Source organism: Cucurbita pepo, chromosome LG01, assembly GCF_002806865.2.
Source record: "Cucurbita pepo subsp. pepo cultivar mu-cu-16 chromosome LG01, ASM280686v2, whole genome shotgun sequence".
Classification (NCBI taxonomy): domain Eukaryota; kingdom Viridiplantae; phylum Streptophyta; class Magnoliopsida; order Cucurbitales; family Cucurbitaceae; genus Cucurbita; species Cucurbita pepo.
Window position 1 is genome coordinate 16,948,484 of NC_036638.1, and position 21,656 is coordinate 16,970,139.

A 21,656-nucleotide genomic window follows, 5' to 3' on the forward strand; every position below is an offset into this window, starting at 1 on the left:
AAAAAAAAAAAAAAAAAAAAAAAAAAAAAAAAAAGAGGAAGAACCATGCATTGGCAAAAGAAGCAATAGCGCCACAGTCCATTAACTGTTTCTAGATAGAACACAAATTTTAACTATTCAATCATTGTGGAGGCAATATCAAACATTTCTGCATCATCAAATGTTGTAGACGAGTATGCCTAATGGAAACCTCAATTAAACGATTGTTTCAAAGGAAATTGTTATCTATTAGCCTAGAAACATCTAGATTTATTTGATATCTTGTTATTGTTGCATATCATATCTTATGTGTAAATCATTTTATGATTCACGTATATTGAAATTTGTTGAGCGTGCACATGAGATTAATTCTAATTTTATGAATGTTTTCTGGTTATAAATGCATTCTATGGAAGGAAAATACAAAATAGGTATGTATTTAATAAAAATATCGTAGTTTTGTAGGTAATCTCCGTTATTTAAAAGTTTTTGCTATCTGAAGCGTTAGCCTATGAATCTAATGTTAAGAAACATCCTTTAGAATTCTACAAGAAAGCACCTGAGCGAGATTAATTACATCAAAAGAGTTGTCGGTTCTCTGTTTTGGAAGCACACATCAAGAAGCTAGTTCATATTAAGTTCCAATCTTTCCTCGATTTACTTTGTTTACCTTAATAAGATGTTGATTCCTCCGACCATATGCCCCTCGCAACTGCTTTCCTGACCTTAGTCCATAACTTTTTAGTTCTCTTTTCACGCCCATAACTATATGCAAGTAAATTATATCATTCTTGGCAGCCAAATGAGTGACTTCTTTTACTTGGATGAGGAAATGAGCTTTGAATCAGAGTTAGAGATGAAGGTACGAGTGAATTATTGTCATAGCTTCTAAAAAATTCTGCTAGAGCAGACATTTAGATGCTGAAACATGTATCCACACGTCTCCAGGTTGTTAGGGATTAGATTGAGAATTCACCCTTCCTTTTTCTTCAAAAAGACAGCTTCTCATGGCATTGCCACGTTTCTCCTGAAGTGGAAGCCTTCTGCCAACGATATCAAATCTTTTCTTTTTTATCCCATGAGGAAAGGAGCGATGAAAACTGACATTCTTGCCAATCAACCATCTACTATTCATTGGAGCAACAACATTCATCAAGAGCTAGAATCCAACTAAGTGTAAAAAGATACCCGCTCTCTTTCCAAAGTAGCCTTAAGTAATACCCTAACAAACTCACACCAAAAAGTATAAACCCGTGGTCGCTACAAAACTATGGTACGCACTCCTGCTCAAAACAATCCTCAAAACTCAAATATTTACATCACTCAATCCCTCCTTCCTTCCTTTCTTTCGTTTATACACTTTAGTGACTTGGGTCTATTTAGCATTTTCAAAGCGCAAAGCACACTTTAAGGCAGCAGGCTTTATAATTGCCTCAAGACAGAGAGGCGACAAAAAGGCATGGGTGAAACAAGGACAGCTAATTAAATAACAAATAAGTATTATATAGTATTGGTAAAACAATTCCCTAGTAATTTAAATAATTGAAAAAAATAAAGAAATAAGCATTTAGATACATATTAAGAAATAGTTGTTAAATACAAGATTACATAACACATTAATGAACTGAAATTGAACAAAAAATATTTGAAGTAAATAAAGTACAAGCTAAGAATTAGAATTATTAATACTTCCACATGGCAACTAAGCATGCATGTGAGTGCTATTACTTGCTCAACTCTAGTACTTCGTGAGTGATGCATGAAAATTCTAAAAAGAGTGGTAGGCATGTGAGGTTGAAGCTTGAACACAGACAGGTTCTTCGAATTTTCTTCTCTCTTTTCTCTTCAACTTTGGTTATTCTTCTTCATCATCTTTGATTCTTGAACCCAAGAAAATCTAAGATTAATACTAATGATGAATTCTTCTTCATCTTCTTTGATTTTTTAACCCAGAAAACTCTAAAAAAATGCTGAATACTATGCGTTCCACTTCATGCATGGTGAAGCTGCAGAAAGGGGACCAAATGCGCTGCCAGGCTAGCGCGTCGTTGAAGGAGCTCGCCTTGGCTGCCTTCATGGCGCAATGACCCCTGGTTGCCTCGCCCCTCACCATAGGCAGGCGCCTGGGGTCGCCTTGAGAACACTGGGTCTATCACAATGTTCTGTTTATTTTTGTTGAAGCGAGCTTTCTTATTGTCCTACATCCATCTTCTTGCATTTCCGGTAGAATATCTGATTCTTAGGACATTCTCAATCACAATGTACACCCAATCCTGCAGCTTCCATTTCAATCTGAGGGAGAAGTTCTCTTCTTTTCCTCTGCCTTTATCTTTACCTCACTACGCGAAGTCCTCATACTAAACTTCTTATTTTCAAAAAAGAAAAAGGATTTGTTTCATATCCTACTATGGCAATACTCCGTAGAATCTTTTACCATAATTAGAAATGATTTAGGGGAAGAGAGAGAGCATCTATTGCTTCATTGGCCAAAGAATGTGGTACATTTTCATGGAAGGCATGAAAAGTTGTTTCCTTTTCCTGAAAAAGAAGAAAAGAAAAGAAACTTCAGAGTTGGTTTCCCCAGATCATAACATTTACAAGATATATCTAACCATTTTAGCCTTTAAACTTATAGATTTATATTTCTGAGTACGGCACTTTATCTTAATTAAACTTGTGCAACCCAAATTAGGATTATTACGTTTCACATTCATATGTTCATATCCGTATATGCTTACCAGCAGATATTCTTTGCTATGCACTGCACTTACTACAATAATTGCAAATTTAATTGCCTAATCTATATGCATGCTGATCAGTTCAGAGTTTCTGGCTTTCTGCAGCTTCGTCTAAACAGCAATGGCCATATCATCGGCACTGAATATCTGTCTGACCTCGTGGAGAAGGAACACGCTGATCACAAGCATGGTACTGCCTTTTTTCCATTGTCTACACAATAATTTGTCTCTAAAGTTTATTATTTTCTTATATTTTTTCTGGGAAACTTTAATATAGGGAAAAAAAAAATCATTTTTTACCTTTGAACTTGTCTATTTGTATCCAGAAGTTTTCATTTTCATCAAATTGCAATTCAAACTTAAGTAAGTGTTGTAATCTTAGCCTTAAACTTGAAAAGGGATCCAATCAATGGGACATCGTTCCCATGACCTCCTTGTTGAATCAAATAGGTCAATCAGTGTACCCAATCCTTGTTGAAACATTGGGCATGGATCCAACGACCTCTTTGTTGAAACAATTTTGCCCAATTTTGAACTTAGTTGAACTTCAAGACACGTGTTTTCTATGCAAGCCCAAGAGGTATCATAGACGAGGAAAGTTTGGTGTGCAACAATTCTTTATGTCAAGTACTCCTACTTAGGTGATTGCTTTGGGTGCCTCTAGCTATATATCATCACCTTTTGTTAGCCTTAGTAAATAAAGATAACCTTCTGCTTTTCTCGAGTACATTTGATTTTACTAAGACATCTTGTCTCATTGATTCTCTCTTTAAAATAGCAACGAACCTGTAATTAACTTGATGAAATTTTTATAACATCTATTTTCTTAATCGCATATTCCCCATTTTGAATATTATACTTCTAAGAGAATCTTGAGCTCAATGTTGTGAACATGTGACTTTTCCCCTTCAGATAGATGTATACTTATGATGCTAAGCTCCACTATTTCATGAGATGTTGATAGACCTCCTATCTAATATGTACACAAGACAAGGCACGTAAGGTGTGAGGGTGGGGAATAATTTGGGTGAAATTTGATTAGTAGTGGGCTCACGAGATTTTTTTTTTTTTCTGAATGGCCGTGTATATAGTTTGTTAGCAAAGGCTGGTAGGGTATCTTTTTTGCTTGACAATTGTGAAGATGGTATTGGGAGAGAAGAGGACCTTTCTAATTCTTCCCTTGGCACTAGACCCTTCTTGATAAAATAAATTCTAGCTCTTATCAATAATGGTATTAGAGCAGGTTCATGCCTGGGAATGGCTACGTGAATGGAAGTGAGGATGTAGACTCAGAAGGAAGGATGACAGAGTTTCAGGATGTAGAGAAGGAGACTAGTTTGGTTCTAGAGACAATGAAGTTGGACATTGAGTGAGCGGTGGTGAGCAATGTGGTGGACATTGAGTGAGCGGTGGTGAGCAATGTGGCTAAGGCTATCAAGAAGGGATGCACGAGGTATCAAGTCAGTTGGAAGGATTGAAGTTAACAGAAGCAGTTATTGCTTCCAGCGGCAAAGGGCTGGGAAAAAAATAAAGGAGCTAATGACATCAACAGTTGATTTAGGGGGAAATAGTGGAGAAACAAACTTGGTTAAGGCATTGACACCCCTGTTTGATATGCAATTTAGGAAGCTTGAGATTCTAGTTTTTGAAGGTGTAAATCCCTATGGCTGGCTTCATCAAGTTGAGCAATATTTTGTTAATCGATTGTCGGAGTTGGAGAAATTGGATGCAACATTGTTGTGCTTGGATGGAGTGGCGTTGCATTGGCACAATTGTGCAGAACGACAGCGTCGGATCGAAAGTTGGGTGGAATTCTGACAATTAATTTTATGATAATTCTTGCTTACAAACAAGATACATTGCACAAATGTTTTTCCGCTCCGAAACAGGAAAATTACCATGAAGGAATATCGTGAAAAATTTGAGGAGTGCTCAACATCGTTGGCCTTGTTGGATGACGATGCCATGAGGGGAAATTCATTGATGACTTGCACGAGGATATCAAAGTAGAGATGCAGATTGGGCTGGGCTGACATTCCAAATGGAGATGACCTAGAAAATTGATGATAAACTGTTCCATCAGGAAGAGGAGAGTTGCCTTGAATCCAAAGTGTGGAAGCCCAAGCCCAGCTGTTAACGGGAAGCCAATTACATATGGGCTGGTTCTACAGCACATACAATTTTTTTTAACCCTAGCTGCCTAGGTGTCGGATTTAAACGGGAAGGGATAGGAAAATCCAAAACACCATCATTTAAATGAGGTTAGGGTCATAAAGAACACAGAAGGTTTAGGGAACTATAGGGTCTAAAGATGTGGTGATATTGACTTGACAGTGAAGCAACACGATTTTATTCCTCATCCTTGGTGGAGGAATTGAAATTGCCCATCAGTGAAACAGAGGGTTATAGTCTGATGCTTGGAATCTGAGCTTCCATGCATGGAATAGAGACCTGTAAGCCGGTTGTGTTGACGATGGGGGGAAGTAATGATAGTGCAAGATTTTTTGCCGAATACTTTTAGTAAGTGCCTTTTTTTTCTTGTGCACACAGTGGCTCATTACTTTGGGGGATATCTCAACGAATCATCAAAATCTGGAGTCGCTATTCACACCAGGTAAATCTATAACATCCTTCTCAAAGGCGATCCCACATTGGTGCATTACCAAGTAACATTGAAATCCTTGTTGAAATCGTGGAAATAAAAGAAACAGGGGTTCTTTGTTGAGTTAAATGTGCTAAAGAAGTCTAATCAACAACACATGACTACTGTGGCAAATGGCAAGCAAAGGGAGGCTGCGTTTGAGGTTAGAGATTGGGTGTATTTGAAGTTATGAATCTGTATTAGACAAGGAACTTTGATAAAGTCTATCAATGTCAAACTAGCCCCAAGGTAGGTATGTTGGACCATTTCGAATAGTAGGGAGAGTGGATTCGGTGGCTTATAATTTATCTCTGCCTGAAGGAGTAAAGGGTACACTCAGTATTTCATATTTCTCAATTGTGAAAGGCTGTGTGGCACACTATTTCAGTGATACTTTTCCCCCCAACATAACTCCTTATTTATTGATTCAAGTCTAGCCTTCTGAATTGTTGGGTTGTGGCAGTCGACCAAAGATGCTTCCATCTTGAAGTGTTAATTTGTTGGGCAGAAGCTGATGTCACCGAGGCTACATGGGAGGATGCTACTCACATTGCATCTCAATTTCCAAATTTCCACCTTGAGGACAAGGTGGTTCTTTGGGGCTCGAGTAGTGATGAACCTCTTATTAAATATGTATACAAGAGAAGACACGTGAGGAGAGAGGGTGGGCCATAATTTGGGTGAAAGTTGGTTAGGAGTGGGCCTGGGAGGATGTTTGTGTGAATGGGTGTATATATAGTTTGTTAGCAAGGGCTGGTAGGGTTTCTTTTTCTTTTGACATTTGTGGTTGACTGTATTGGGAGAAAAGGGGAAGCTCTCTAATTCTTCCCTTGCCACTGTACCCTTGTTGATGAACAAACTCCAGCTCTTATCAGAAGTCTAGTTCTGGCCTCGTAAAAAGCCTTAAGCTGTTTTATAATTGAATTGTGAATTAGGTGGTTATAGAATGAGGTCCATTTACTTCTCATTCTTTGTATCAAAATAGAGTTAACTTTAGATAACTTTTTGACAGATCATGATAAGGAGAAAGATCATCCTCATATACATGGCTTTGATCAAGCTGCTGAAGCTTTGGTAAAAAAGGTTAAGCAAGCAATAGCAGAAGGAGAAGGCTGTCGGGTAGTCCATATGGAAAATTCATGTAAGATTATTTACCTGCTGATTCGTAGATAAAAGACAAATGCAATCTCTTTTGCAGGTTTATGGGGTTCTAGATGTTCAGAGGGTTGCTGGGAACTTCCACATTTCAGTTCATGGCTTGAACATTTTTGTGGCCCAATTGGTTAGTTCACTGTAATTCATTTGTTTGGTGTCGTTTCTTTGCCCTGATAATGATCTCCCTCCAATATTTATTGACATGGTTCATGCCGTAGAAATTGACACTACTTTGGGAGTCTTATTCTAATTCATGATGGGTTTCCTTTTATTTCTTCCTCTTTCTCGTGATGTCTTTCTGTGAAGCTTGTTCCTTCCAGTGGTTTGTTTGATTTTTCTCTGCTGTTTTTGCAGATTTTTGATGGGTCTAAACATGTGAATGTCAGTCACATGATTCACGATTTGTCTTTCGGTCCAAAATACCCTGGAATTCACAACCCTCTTGATGGTACAGTTCGAATTTTACATGACACAAGTGGGACCTTTAAATATTATATAAAGGTAGAAATCCATTTTCCGCCTTAAGATACATGTGCATAATTTTTTATTTCATAGTTTGCATGATGACTTAATATATATTACTACACATTCCAAAATTGGAGGTGAGGGGCTCTCTCCCTCTCCCTCTCATGTTAAGGGAAACAGAAATCTATTTTCCATGGTAAGCAAAATATGTTATTACCCGTGTGCTTGTATTGCAGTCTGAACTGATTTGTAAATCAGGAAATCGTACTAAATGACATCTGAGAGAAATTAGATGGTAAAATTATTTTTTGAAAATATAGGGTCCTTGTACTGGACGTGAATCTGGCTGGCTGGCCTTTGTTCCAATTAGGAATCATTTTTTACTCGTATCGTCTACTTCCTCTCTCATTAGCTATTATTGGTTTATCGATAAACGAGTGGATACTGGATTTAACCANAGACCATATGATTCTGGGTCATTTGAGTTCTTAGCTTCAAAAAATGATATATATAAAAAAATGACAGGAATGCTAGATCGCTGGATGTTTCGGTTTCTTGAGGCTCTGACAAAACCAAAAAGAAGAAGTGGGTTGCATTAAAAGATTGGTCCATGAATACTACATTGGTTCATTGGCAAAAGAAACTGAATGTGGAAGTTTATAAGGCGACGGCTGCTCTGCTTTGGTGGAAACTAACTCTGGGAGGGTGCTTAGAACTGAAGTGCTTTGGTCTTTCTCCTAAAATTTTCCCCCACTTCCTCTTATGGTTGTGAGTAAATTAGTAAGGGGGGGTTGCCTCTTTTCTTGTCTCTTCTCTTCTCTTCTCTGGAACGATACATACGGGGATATATGAAGGAATTATAGTAATATTACTCTGATTATTCCTAGCAGTCTTCATCTGTTATTTGCTTCATTGTCAACCCACAACCTTACTCATTTTTATTATAATGCCAATGATTCCTGATGGGTCGGTCTATTTAAAGCCTTTTCGCTCTTCTTTTTTGTTTTTTTTTTTTTCTATGATTTTTTGCTGCCTTTATTATTATTTTTTTCTAAACTAAATTATAGAAAATATTCCTGAAATATTCTTACTATTAGCTTAAATTAAAATGTGTATAAAGAATACATGATTGCCACCCATTTTTGAAGGTTCGGTTTATAATTATTTGATTTTTAGTTTTTAGTTTTTATAATAAGTTAAAAGGTATTATTAAATCTTTTAGAATATTTTGAGATAAATCACAAAGTTCATAAATATATGGACAAAAAAAAATTATCAATAAATTCAGAAAATGCTAGATGGTTACCAATAAATTAAAAATAATAAGAAAATGAAAGAGGAAGGCATCCGATCGAGATTTTATTTATTTTTTGAGTTCAAACAGAAATATTATCTAAAACGAAAGTCCGATTTCATATTGAGCAAGAATAAATTGTGGGATTCAATGTGGAATTAGCTGAAAGTTCGTTCTTGGCTCTCGATCGAATTCCCCAACAAAACCTTAAATTTTACAACCTTTTGCAAGAAAATGTAATTCAGGTAAAAGGAAGCATCGTCACAACATACAAAATTTGACAATCTGAGTTTGAAATGACTACGCATTCTTGTACATTCTCAAAGACGATTTGAACAATCTCTATCAAACAAAAAAAAAATAAAAAGAAAAAATAAAAAGAAAATAAAAGAGCAAAATTTATAATGATATGTCATACACAAGTCTAATACATTAACCTTATTTAGACACGACACTCGGGAACCAATCTATTGTTGTATTAAAGGGGAGAAATATGCCGCCGAAGAATCTGACCTCCATTCGCAGGACAAAAACTGATGACGCTCGGGCTAGAATGCTGAAATGGGACAATTACATGAAGTCGTACTCGTCGATATCATCAAATGAATTGACAATCATGTCATCAACTGCCTTTTCAACATGGAGCTGCTTCTTCTTCACAGCTGCAGAAGTTCCACACAAGAGGGAAAAATGAAGCAGTTCAAATACACAAACATCAACACATTCATTTGGTCTGGTAGGATTGAAATAGTTCAGAAGAAAAAAAAAAGGAAGACGATAAGGGGATTATAAATGTAAACACCTACCCGTTTTCTTTTTACTGGTATCCTTCTCCGCCTTTAGTTTTTCATTGGCAAGTGCAGTGACAGAAGAGGCAACTTCTTTCGCATCCGCTGCTTTCAAAGAGGTCATCGACAGTCTAATGACATCTTTGAGCAGATTAATATAATGGAAACTTTTCTGCAACAATAATTTTTTGGGGGAAACTCGTGAGAATAAGCTATGTTCATACATTGATGGGCAGAAATAATGATCAAGGTAAATTGTATAAACCTCATAGGGGCGAAGTTTATGAGAGATCAGCTCTGCATATTCCAAGAAGTCACTATCTGATTTTGGAATGAAATTATCAAGAGTCTTCTCATCACCACTCTTTTTAAACAAATCGGTAGTGGACTTATAATCTGCTTCTTCCACTAACCTGCCAGCCACAATTTGGAAACAAAAAACAAAGCCCCAGCACGTGATTAAGATCTTATATAAAGTATACCACTAGTTCCAGCCAAAGACAAATAGAAGCTCTTTGTATTTTTTTTGTTGTTTCATGAGAAAAAATGAAAGAATATACGGGCATCTAGAAAAGAAAAAGCCCACAAAAAGGAGCCACAGTACAAAAAAGGGCTTCCCGTCAAGAGAAATAAAACCAAGTAAATAATTAAAAAAGAGACTAAAAATATAGGCTCAAAGAGAAACAAAAAATATAACAAGGAACCAAACGTCGCTGAAGGAACTCTAGTGCCCTCTAATGATTTTGTTGTTTCATTCCCCCACAAAATAGCACATACCCCATGGAAAGGGCTTAGGTTAAATCTCAGAGCCCTTCATAAAGTCCACGTATCTTAGAGACCGTCATAAGGGCCATGTAATTTAGAGCCCTTCATAAGGGCCACATATTTCAAAGTCCATCATAAGGGCCATGTATCTCAAAGTGCAACATAAGGGTCTTGTACTTAAAGCCTGTTACAAGGGCCAAGTAAACTAAAGCTTACCTTAGAGCCTAATAAGTATACACTCCTAGAGTAGAAGTGTATAGAAGAATGTATGCATAAGCCTTATACAACAAGAATAGACAAGAGCCGAGTTATTGGCCAAGGATTATAGTTGAACACATTGCCTAAGTATATGTTATAAAGTATAAGTACGACGAAAGCCTACAAGTAGGTTGTTTATTGAGTATTTATCTCATTCCATGTTATTTTATTTTTTCTCAAATGGAGTGTAGACCGCGCAGCTGCAGAAAATGCCCTTCAGATCAAGTCATCTTCCTTGACATTTTTTTGTTATTTTAAATGCTACTTTTCAAAACTTACATATTTTTTGTAAGTCATTTTGACTTGCCTCAGCGGGTATCACCTTCAAATTTCTTTTATGTCAGTTAATTTTAAATTCCTTGTCTCCCGTTCTCCATCACCTAATCTAAAAAGACCAAATCTAGGTGATGGTAGGCTTTCTCCCGGTCGATCTTAAAGATGACCTTTCTTTTGAGCTCTATAATCCTCACTGCCCTGTTCTAAGATTTACCTGCCAGCAAGAAAGACCCTTTAATGTGGGAGATCGTTGAGGCGGGGACATTTGTAAGCTTGTTAGCAAGGATCTTGGATATAAGATTACGCTTTTTAGCAAGGAGCTTGGAGATAATCTTATACACACAGGTAATAAGACTAGTCTAAAGTCCTTAACCTTTGTTGCCTTATCAGGATAAGGCAACAAAGGTTTTGTTGAAGTAGAATTTGCTAACGAATTTCCAAAGATCCTTCCTATCTCCCAATTGTCTTGGAAGAAGCCTAAGAAAAACCACCCAAAATCACCCTTTTAACCTTCTCCAAGGATAAGGGCGTCTGCAATCCATCCTCCACATGCAAGTAAGGACCAACTAACGACTCATATAGAGCGAAATAATGGAGAATTGTCCTCAATTCATAGTCCACAGTTAACAGACTTCCTCCTGACTCCTTAATAGCACAAAGGCTAGTATAGGTTCCAAAAGGGGCAATATAGGCCACATTGCACTTAAAAGATGCCCAACATTTTGGATTATATGAAGGAACAAAGCTAACTTGCAAATGTCAAGACCGAGAAAGAATCGACATAAACATATATCAAAGCGAGGTGACTCCTCACAAGGCATTTTTTGAAACGGCTATAGAATACAAAAGGGAAATGGTAGGTTCTATTTAGGCCAAACATACACCAAAAGGGAACTCTAGAACCATCTTGCTCAAAAGACATAATAAGAAACAAGAAAACCAAAAGACAATTAGATACCACCTATGGGTTTCCCTGATCCAAATCCAACCATAGGAGTGAATCCCTATCCAAAAATTAAGTAAACAAATGTGCCCTTGTAATTACTTGGTACCACCAAGTCTTAAGTTTCAAAGGGAAACTACCATAAGCATATACAAAAGTGGGCAATATTTTCACAACCCAAATTTCCAATCCTATACCACCCTTATCACACCAAATGCAACTTCTTCCATAAGAAATCTCTCATAGTTCTTTATAACTTCTCCTAAATCAGTATGAAGTAAATCAAACGCTCATAATCAACCTAGACCGTAAAGAGCATAACATTCATAATTCAAAGATTTATATTCAATGAGAAGTCCCAAGTATTGGACCATTATTAAACCAGTCATCTAGTTCTGTTTGATGACACTTGCACAAAATGTAGACAGAACAGAACAAACAAACAGCTCCTAACTTTTTCTTTAATGAGAAAATAGCTTTCCATATTCCTCCCAAAATTAACTTGAACATTTATTCCAAAAACCCGTAATTGCCCTGAATAAACATTGAAAGTGGAGATAACTCTAAAACAAATAGAATGCTTTTTCTCATTTATTGTTAACAGGAATGGTGCCTGCTTTCAGAAGAGAAGTATTGAGTAAGAGATAATTCTGCGACAAAAAGAGATCTGGAATGGACAAGAAAGCATAAAAAGAAAATTCAAAATAGTTGCTCCAATGTCCTACTTTCTCTACACAACATTGGTAGGAAGGATCATTCTCCCGTCACAATAAAATAATTCATAATATGTTTAAGTTCAAATTCCTGATTCAATTATTTTCCTTCCAGAGAATAAGTAGATATAAGTTAAGCTAAGAGTTCCTACAAACCAAAGCAAACTAATATTACCTTTGTTGGCGAAGTTTCTCGGCTAATGGATCTAGAGGCTGTTCAGGTTCCACCTCGGCAGTTTTTCCTTTTTTTTCAATAGTTTTTGCGGCAGGTTTCTTTGGGGCGGCTTCTGGTGGAGGTTTAACTACTGGAGCCTGTGAGACCAAAAAGACAAAAGAAGAAATGGGGTAACAAATTTACGGATACATCAGGCAATGTACAAGTTATTCATACTAAAGAGTTAGAGATTTATTAGATTTTACATGCTCTGAACCATTCATCTTCTCAAAACCATGTACTGATGCCAACCCCAACCTTAACAAAAATGTAGTTTCTACATGAGCTCCACAAACTTTCAAAATAAAGGAAAAGGGACTTCCATTTCCGCCAGTTTTAGGAATATTAAAAAAGCTTCCTACAACTATTAATGATTTCTACCCTTAGAATGAACAATTCACCACAATATTTAAAACATTGGAGTGGTTTAGACCCTTAGCAGTCTGTAGTGATCATTAAGAATCACCCAAATTCTCCTTCGGCATTATCTTCAGTCTTAACATCACTACTAAATGAAACAAACATATCATTAGCAAGAAAATCAATAAATTCTCACCGGTGCAGGTTCATCATCATCCTCCCAAGATTCCTTCACATCATCGTCATCCACATCCTCATCATCCCATTTATTCTTTGGCTGCTCCTTCTGGAGTGGGGTTATGTTTTCATCCTCTAAAAGAAAACATATACATATGTAAGCAAAACCACCTAGATGATTAAACTTAGAGTCACAAAATTAAGAGCAAGGATAAATATGGAACTACATATGACTATACCATATGTAAGCTTTTATGCCTCAACTATCAGATAAACAAAGTATACAGAAACTCGAGAAAGAAAGCTAAATTTGCTATAGGTATCTCCATTCTCAAGCTAAGAAAAAGTTATTCAATGCCTGAGAACAACAGCTAATTAAACTGTAAAATATTTTCCAATATCTTGGAAGATTATAACAAGTCATGAGACACAACGGGCTAGGTTAAGAATAGAGAACTTCTTTCCACAGAATGCAAAAACCAACACCATGTCTTGTCCTCAAAATCAAAATTATACACCGGTTAAATTGCAAACTCGATCCCAATGGTATTTGAGTTGCAATTTAGTCCTTATGGTTTGATAAAACTCTCATAGGGACTAATTCTAACATTTAATACCATAGGGATCCAATTTGTAATTTAACATTAAACATGTTTGCTAGACTGTAGTTCGAGAATTTTTTACTTGATATTTACCGTATACTGTACACAACATAGTATTATTTGTATGACATAATGACTAAAATTTTCAAATAGGTTACATATAAAGGGACTCAATTCTTATTTTTAATCTTTAAAGATATTCAATAAAATCAGCAGTGGAGAGAAGTGGTAAGGATTTATAGTTCGTCAAAAAACTAATCGCAACTCTCCTTATCCTTTGCCACATGACAGAGTGGTTAGCTCCACACTTCTCCCACTCTCGCTCAAACTGAGTAGTCTTGATCATTATAGTGGAACCACCACAATATTCTTCCATACTGTCAAACAAGCTACTTGAAAGGAAGGCACAATAATTGCCTCCCCCCTCCAAAGTATTAAACAAATAAAAAAAAATTAAAAAAAAAGATGAAATAATTTTAATGAAATTTTGTATTTATTTAAAAAGATAAGAATAAAAACATAGCAATAGGACAATTCATTTATCATGTTTTGGGAAGCAGAGTCATTTGAGATATGACTAGACAAGAAAATGCAATGCTACAAATTTTAACAACCTTAGGAACCAAAAAATACAATATCAACAGAATACAATGGAGATGAATATGAAGCACTCTTTAATTAAAGAAATTACGCATGCACATCCCTTCAGAAAGAGGCACACCATATTGATTGGAGTTATAAAATCAGGCACTAATGCAAAATGAACACATCTAAAAAATGCACTGATGTACAGCACATCATCTGGATCCTTCGATATTTTCATTAAAATGACTATTTCTTGAACTCCAGATGTGTTGGGACATATAGAACAATAAGAACTGATAAAGTAATGATACGTGATGTTTGAAAGCATTTACATCTGTTCAGCTAAGTGTTTTTGCAATGAATGACCAAGACCTAACTTCAAAACACAACATCCACAACTACGGATTGTCTTGTCCTGTAACGTTTACTCCTTTGAAGTTGAACTCAAAATTAGATCTATTCCTCGGCTCCTTTGCTAATAAAACATGAACTCTCGTGCCTCTATCTACAGTCTCTCAAACCACAACCAGTGTTTAATTGGAAGCTTTAGAACATACACATACATCCTTTTATTATTTATTTGTAGTGTCCTTGTCGTACGTAAGTCCTGCACTATTAAGCTTATTCTCATCCATTCCATACTCGTTTTCAAGTGTTGTGTTATTTTATGTACTAATAATAGGCTACCTATAATATATAATGATGATGATAATAATAATAATAATCAGAGGTAAATTATTGATGGAATGACCAACATATATCCATATACAACATTTTTTGTATAGAGACTCATTACTTATTCAATCAGCAAAGGTGAACAATGATGGACTAAAACGTAAACCATATAGCATTACCCCAGTCATCCATTGACTTGTATCCCTTTTTACTCAAAAAACACTAGAAATTCAACTCTGTGCAGTCCAACCCTGCTCATAATACAAGAGATAGATATTAGCAAGAATAAAAAACTGAAGGTCTAGAAGAATCCAAATGCTGATAAAATGACAACCATAGAATTCAAGTAAACAAAAAGGTAGTAACTATTAATGAAAAGTTACCAAGAGTATTGAATTTCCTTCTTTTTTTAAGAGAACTGAGCTTTCATGGAGAGTGAAAGAACGCAAAATCAAGGGAGAAGGCATACAACAAGCAAGACAGTCCAACAAAAGATGCCTCAAAGCTAATTATACAAAAAGAATAACAATGAAACTACAGGATAATAAAATATATAATAACGAATCAGCACACTTGATCTCTTCCCCGTTGAGTTAAGTTAACCTAGGTCTCAATCCAAATAGCCTCCCTTCATTTCCCTCCTTAGACCTAAAGTTCGCCTCATCAGCCAAAAGAGCAGTGATGCAGGTAGGATAAGCGTGAACATTCTATTCCTACGCAATAAAATCTAGAGCTACAACAAGTAATTCAAAGAACCTCCAACAGCAGCTAGAAAATTCAGCTAAAGCAGCCAAGGAACAATTTGACAAAAAGAAGAAACAAGAAACAACCACACATACCAATAAATTCCTAGAACGTCAGTACGAAAAATTAAGTAANAAAAAAAAAAAAAAAAAAAAAAAAGAATTATCACCTCCAAGCGTCCGGAGGCCGATGGTTGCTCTAGGAAACGGAAGCAGTAAAGCGACCAAAAAAGGTATTCTCTGTGCAAACAAAGCAAAAGTTACTGAAATTCAAATAACCTAAAACGGCAGGCAGCAAAGAATCTGTGGCCAAAGCGGAAAAGGAAAAATGCATACCTCGGAGGAATTGAGTGATGTGAAGTGGAATTGAGCAAGGAATGGAGAGATAAACCCTAGAAGAAGGTTACCCCGCAGAATTGAAGAATTGGAAAATAAAGCGAAAGAGAGGAGAATCTGGAAGGTTCTGTTCTGGTGCGCGGGGGAAAGTTGGAGCTAGGGCTTCAATGGAACGATCGTGAGACGGAGAGGGAGCGAGAATCTTTGAACAATTGGGCTCCTCGCATCGTACGGCGCTTTGTGAATAACGGCCTTGAGTTGGCCACCGAATCGGCCCAACTAACCCAACTGACCCAACTGGCCCAACTGGCCCAACTAACCCAACTCACCCAACTGACCCAACTGACCCAACTCATTCGGCCGCAATTTTTCCACTTCCTTGAGATTTTCGTACGGTTGGCCCAAACATCTTGTCCAAAATAAGGTTATATAATTTGTTCTAACTAAATTAAGGTAAAAATAAAAAATAAAAATACTCTTATCCGTAATTTTGAATGAAAACCGTAAATACTTTGCTTCAAAAATATCTTTAAACTTACCGTTAGTATTATAGTTTAAAAAAATACCCATAAAATTGTAAAGTAACATTAATTTTCTTTACCTTTATGAAAAAATTTACTATCAATATATGGATAAAAACTGTCTATCAACACCTCCTAAATTATCTACCAACATTTTAATTTTATTTTTAAAATTTTATTTGTTTTTTTAATTATTTTTTTAAAAATTTTTTCTTTTTTAAATTAAAGGTATTAATGAAATTAGTGTAAATTTAAGGGTATTTTTGAAACAGTTTTGAAAATTCAATGGTCAATCCATTTACTTCTCGCTTCTAAGAGTAAAGATTATCATGTATACCACATTTCAACCTATTTTATCCTCACTCACATGCATCCTATAAAATTTCTTAGAAGGTCGCCTAAAGCAAACCATGCTATGATTGATCCACTAAAACGAAAAAATGCATCTTATTGGTATAAGTAGTAACCTTCAATCCTTTAAGTTTTTCTTAGTCATCCTATCCTCACGGTCGCTATCATTTGGATACGGTTTCTATTTATTCATGTACCTTAAGTGTCACATACTTACCAGCTTCCACCTTGGTTCGTCTCCAAGTCACGTCTTACTAAGGGAGATATTGCTTTGATATCATTTGTAACTTAGTACTACTCTTGCCCAAGCACGACATTAATTAAATAAATCTTTGAGAATGTTTAAATTATATTAAAGAAAAAAAGCATTAAAAGTAAGTGAGGGTGCCGACAAATAGAATTGATTAAGGAAAAGAATAAGGTGTAATACGTGTAGGGATTGGATTATGTGGGCTTAATTTAGTGATTAATTATAACTAAGCATCTCATCATAGAAGAATATTGCAATTGATTATAAAATGGATAATGCCTTTTTTATTTTTTATTTTTATATTTAAGAAAAAAGTTTCTTATATTTCGACTTTACAATGTTCAAGAACATTGTAGAACAAACCCATTTCAACTTTTTTTTTTTTTCTTTTTCAATTAAGAAAAAAAAAATAAACGTTTTCTAATTTCAACCCTCATCATTCAACTTTTAAAGTGCTCCACAACTCTTCTAATTTCTTTTTTATTTTTTTTTTTAATTTTTATTTACCAATTTTTCGAGGAGGATTCGGTCCGAGTACTTATAAAAATAAATGGAGAATTTCGCGAGAATGATGATTGAAAAAGGTGGTGAGGACAGATGCAAAAGACTTCTCTATCTCGTCTCATAGACATCTAATCCGTTTTAATAAACATCAACCTTTGCATTAAGTCTTGTAACCACCCAAATTCACTATTAGCAGATATTGTCCCTTTTGGCCCGTTATGTATTATTGTCAGCCTCACTATTTTTAAAACACTTCTACTATGGAGAGAGCCTAGCCCTACTTTGACCAGTGTCTTACCTCAGTAAATGAATGCTTATGATGCCATTCGAAATGGGTCAAAGCAGATAGTATCTAGCAGTGGGCTTGAGTTGTTACAAGTTCACTTTTCGTTTCATGCTAGCCACAATTTTATAATTCATCGAGTGCACGTGAGCATAGTTCTTCAAGGTAAAAATTACTAGAAATTAGATGAAACTAAAACCCGAGAATAAAAAATCAATACTCAATCTCTAAACAACCAATGATGGAGTTGCAATTGTTGTTTGTGGAGGAGAGTAATATTCAAAAGTCCAAAAGGTGAAAGCTAAAAAGTTAAAACCGCGTTTGATGAACGATGTGGGAGTTTGTGGGGCATATCGTAGAACACACTCTATTAATAAATCTCAATCACCGACTTCTACATATGAACACATTTTGATTCACACTTAGACCAAAAAGTTTTGCCAAAACTGTTCCTATCTCTATCCAATAACATCATAAAGAAATTTGATTCGGGTAACGACTCGACCTCTACAATTAAACTTTTAAAGGTCGATACTACTAACATGTAAGGTATAAACGTCTTTATCCTAATATTGCTTCCATAGTCTCGTCAACGTGAACGTCTTTCTCACGTCACTCTTGTTTAATTGTTACAATACACGATCGATACATAAAATATTAACTCGTTGAGCACGAGATGACATAATTAATACGTCATTATAGCCATTAACGAACACGTCGAGGGCGTGGGAGAGTGAAAAATCACTCATTTCTTAATTGATTTCACTCAGTTCATCATGAAATCCCAGATATATACACACCTTTTTCTTTTTCTTTTTCATTGAGAAGAGGAAGAAGAAGAAAGAAGATTTGAAAGTGTCACCGGTGGGGTACCTAAGGCAATTATGACAGCCAATGAAAAGAGGGCACGTGGGACAACCGACCAATGGCAACCGCCCCGATGAAGAAGAAGTGGGTGACAAACAATCATAAAACATTTAGGTGTGTGGTTGTCTTGAGAAAGCCAATGGATGGTCCAACTTCTTCTGTCTCTGAAAATAAATAAATAAATAAATAAATAAATAATAAATTAATTAATTAAATTAAATCCTTTTCTTTTTCGTTTTTTATTCTTCCAAACTTTTCCAAGAAATATGGCTTTTTTATTTCTTCTACTTTTTTCCATCACAAATTGTTATATATATATATATATATATATATATATTTTAAATGTGGAAGAAAATGATAATTTCCGAGTGGATTCTAAGATGTCATTACTTTCCAACTATGTCTTTTTCCAACGTTTTGTTGTGGATATGAGACCACATCGAATAAAACCGATCCTGATGATATGATGACTAAGTAAGTCTTAAAATAATTGAATGTTACTATCTATACCAATAAGATGTACATTTTTTTTCGATAGCTTAATCGTAAGAACTCCAAAATCAAGCTGCTTTGTTTGGAACAATTCTATATTGGGTGACCTTATAAGAATTTTCCTATGATGCATGTGAGTGAGGACAAACCATGTTCGAAGGATTCACGTTGGTCTATGAAGATGGTCTTCACTTTTAGAACTAATTAACATGACTATATTGCATTAGGTGTAAAATTCGGATTCTAAATCTTGATCTGAATCCTAGGAGTAGATCGTTACAGTGCGTTTTTCTCCCTAGTTGTATAAACCCTAATAGCGAAGGATACGTACAAACCCATTTAAGATCTTTTCAAGAAAGTTTGACTATCGTGTTTTAAGAAATCGTGAAATTAGAGTTGTGTGTACTAGAAGTGATAATGTACGTGTAAATTATGGAGAATTGGTACTAGGGTTGATGAAGTGAAGAAATTAGGCACACAAGAACACAAGAAAAGATGGATCACGAGAGTACTTCGTAGTCAAATTGGTGAAAAAGTTTGAAAAAGAAACGTCCATCAAATTTCAATTAGAATCTTTGAAGATTCTAATTGTTTTAGGACTTCAAAATCAACTTACTAAACCTATAAAACTAGCCTCTAGAACGGTTGTCGTTTTAGTTGGGTTTAATTGACTTAATAAAGTTCGTAGTCAAGCGTAGTTGACTTTTAATGCATCGATGTAATCAAAGTTTAAAGGTACTGTTAGGTGTAAACGAAAATGTCAAAATTTCAATTTTGTAAGAATGTAAGAAAATTTATCGATAATGTTAAGAAGACCTGTGTTGGCTCGTGGGAATAATCTTCGCTTTAAGAAGTATGTCAGAATCATCTCGATATGCAAGTTTAATCAAGTTCATGCCCTAAATAAAAATGATTTTGCTCAAGTACTCCTCTCTTTTATTTTCCTCGTTACCTAGAAATTTCTTTACTACGCATGTAATAGCTCAAACCTACCGCTAATAGATATTGTCTGCTTTGACTCGTTACATATCACCATGTGCTTCATGGTTCTAACACACGTCTACAATGGAGAGAGTCTAGCCCTACTCTGATCAGTGTCTTGCACCGTCCAGTGGCAGACTCTAATACCATTTGTAACAGCTCAAACTCACCGCTAACAGATATTGTCTACTTTAGCGTATCGTCGTCAGTCTCACAGTTTTAAAACGTGTCTACTAGGAAAAAAATTTCACACCCTTATAAGAAATGTTCGTTCTCCTCTCGAACCGATGCGAGATCTCACAATGCAAGCCCTCCATGGGATATAAGAGCATGTTACATTTAAAAAGAATAATATTATCTCAGTGAATATGATACTAATCATAATTCTAAGGATCAATACTTAACTCATTGCCGGCGGGAATGGTTGAACTTAAAAACCATATGTAACAAAGAGTTAATTAATACTTAAATGTTTACGATGCATAATACAAAGTTAAGAGACCATATATTATGTGTGACACGTTCAATCGAATTATATTTTAATGATTCTATATCATATTTTAAGGATAAATATAGTGACGAAAGTTGCTTAACATCGATTGAACGAATAGCAAAGTCAATATTCACCTCGAGTTTTTAAAAAATAAAAATAATAGTTATGTTGTAAAAGAAACCAATAATTGGTTGCTTGGTCTAAGTAATTATGGGGAATGGTCAATTAATTAGTTGGGAAGCTCTAAGTTTGGACCAAAAAAAAAAAAAAAAAAAAAAAANAAAAAAAAAAAAAAAAAAAAAAAAAAAAAAAAAAAAAAAAAAAAAAAAAAAAAAAAAAAAAAAAAATCAACTCTTTTTAATATTAATAAAACATTCAAACAATAAACTTTTTTTAATCGCAAGTTGCAAGATATATATATATATTTAATATTTTCTAAACAATAAAAATAATATTGGATTAGTGACTCGAGCAACCTGTATAGAGTTCGGGTTGAATTATCAGGTTATTTTTTAAATTATTTTAAAAAAAAATCTCCTTATCCACAGTATATATTACATTAATAATTAAAATCTCATAAAGTTCAATATCAAACATTCAGAAGTCATAATATATCACTAACATCGGTTACGTCAAATATTTTTATTTTTTATAATAATATTAGAAGTTGGGGTAGGGCTGAGTTGGATAGTAACCCTATTTTCGAGGTAGTCTGGTCTGACTTGAATTTTTGGTTTTCTAAAATTCAACCCAACTCAACGAGTAAATTTTTTTTAACCCAACTCAAATTTTATGATTTTGGCTAGATAGTCTGGGTTGATATATAAAATTTAAAATCTAAATTAGAAAAGAATTAAAAAAAAATTAAAAAATTAAAAAAGAAAATTTGATTCCCACCTTCCACCACTAAGTAAATGCCAACTCATTCATAATTTAAAAAAATTATACAAATGCCCCTCATCTTATATTATTTACTATTTAAACCATAGGGCATCATGGGCTAGATGTGAAATTTAATCCCCAACAAAGGGACACCTTAGTGCCTCAACAACCAAAATTTTGTATTAATAATAATACAAAAAAGTAAAAATTAAAAACTTATTTAAACATTCCCGGACAGACATAACAATATTATTTACTCGTCCTAAACTGCCTTTAAAGATCACCGACATAGAATTATAATTATTTTATTTGTTATTATATCTTT

At 35.0% G+C, this 21,656-nt stretch overlaps 2 protein-coding genes across 3 annotated transcripts in view; one reads left to right on the forward strand and one right to left on the reverse strand.

Moving 5' to 3' along the window:
• LOC111805407 (probable endoplasmic reticulum-Golgi intermediate compartment protein 3) overlaps positions 1-7,426 on the forward strand; it is a 10,994-nt gene extending 3,568 nt beyond the window's left edge. The window contains exons 6-9 of one of the 2 annotated variants that reach the window (XM_023690494.1): positions 2,823-2,907; positions 6,371-6,477; positions 6,557-6,640; positions 6,868-7,425. In XM_023690494.1, coding sequence (XP_023546262.1) covers positions 2,823-2,907; positions 6,371-6,477; positions 6,557-6,640; positions 6,868-7,038 — 447 coding nt within the window. In that variant the 3' untranslated portion in view covers positions 7,039-7,425. Of the gene's footprint in view, positions 1-2,822; positions 2,908-6,370; positions 6,478-6,556; positions 6,641-6,867 lie in introns of both variants that reach the window. The other variant, XM_023690503.1, reaches the window with a different exon arrangement.
• A 1,053-nt stretch (positions 7,427-8,479) lies between these two features.
• On the reverse strand, positions 8,480-15,887 carry LOC111809452 (eukaryotic translation initiation factor 3 subunit J-like). Its single transcript, XM_023695920.1, has 8 exons — positions 15,708-15,887; positions 15,542-15,611; positions 14,808-14,879; positions 12,786-12,901; positions 12,191-12,327; positions 9,326-9,473; positions 9,079-9,232; positions 8,480-8,934 (listed from the first exon to the last, which is right to left on the reverse strand). Exons 3-8 carry the CDS (start codon positions 14,818-14,820, stop codon positions 8,843-8,845), a joined length of 660 nt encoding a protein of 219 aa, XP_023551688.1. The 5' UTR covers positions 14,821-14,879; positions 15,542-15,611; positions 15,708-15,887; the 3' UTR covers positions 8,480-8,842.
• Between the last annotated feature and the right edge of the window lie 5,769 nt (positions 15,888-21,656).

Excerpts from the sequence above, each read along its gene's own strand:
- LOC111809452 (XM_023695920.1), bottom strand. Across the intron at positions 9,474-12,190 it reads GAGAAACTTCGCCAACAAAG|GTTAGTGGAAGAAGCAGATT; the intron begins GTAATATTAGTT and ends TGTGGCTGGCAG. Across the intron at positions 8,935-9,078 it reads TACCAGTAAAAAGAAAACGG|CTGTGAAGAAGAAGCAGCTC; the intron begins GTAGGTGTTTAC and ends GAACTTCTGCAG.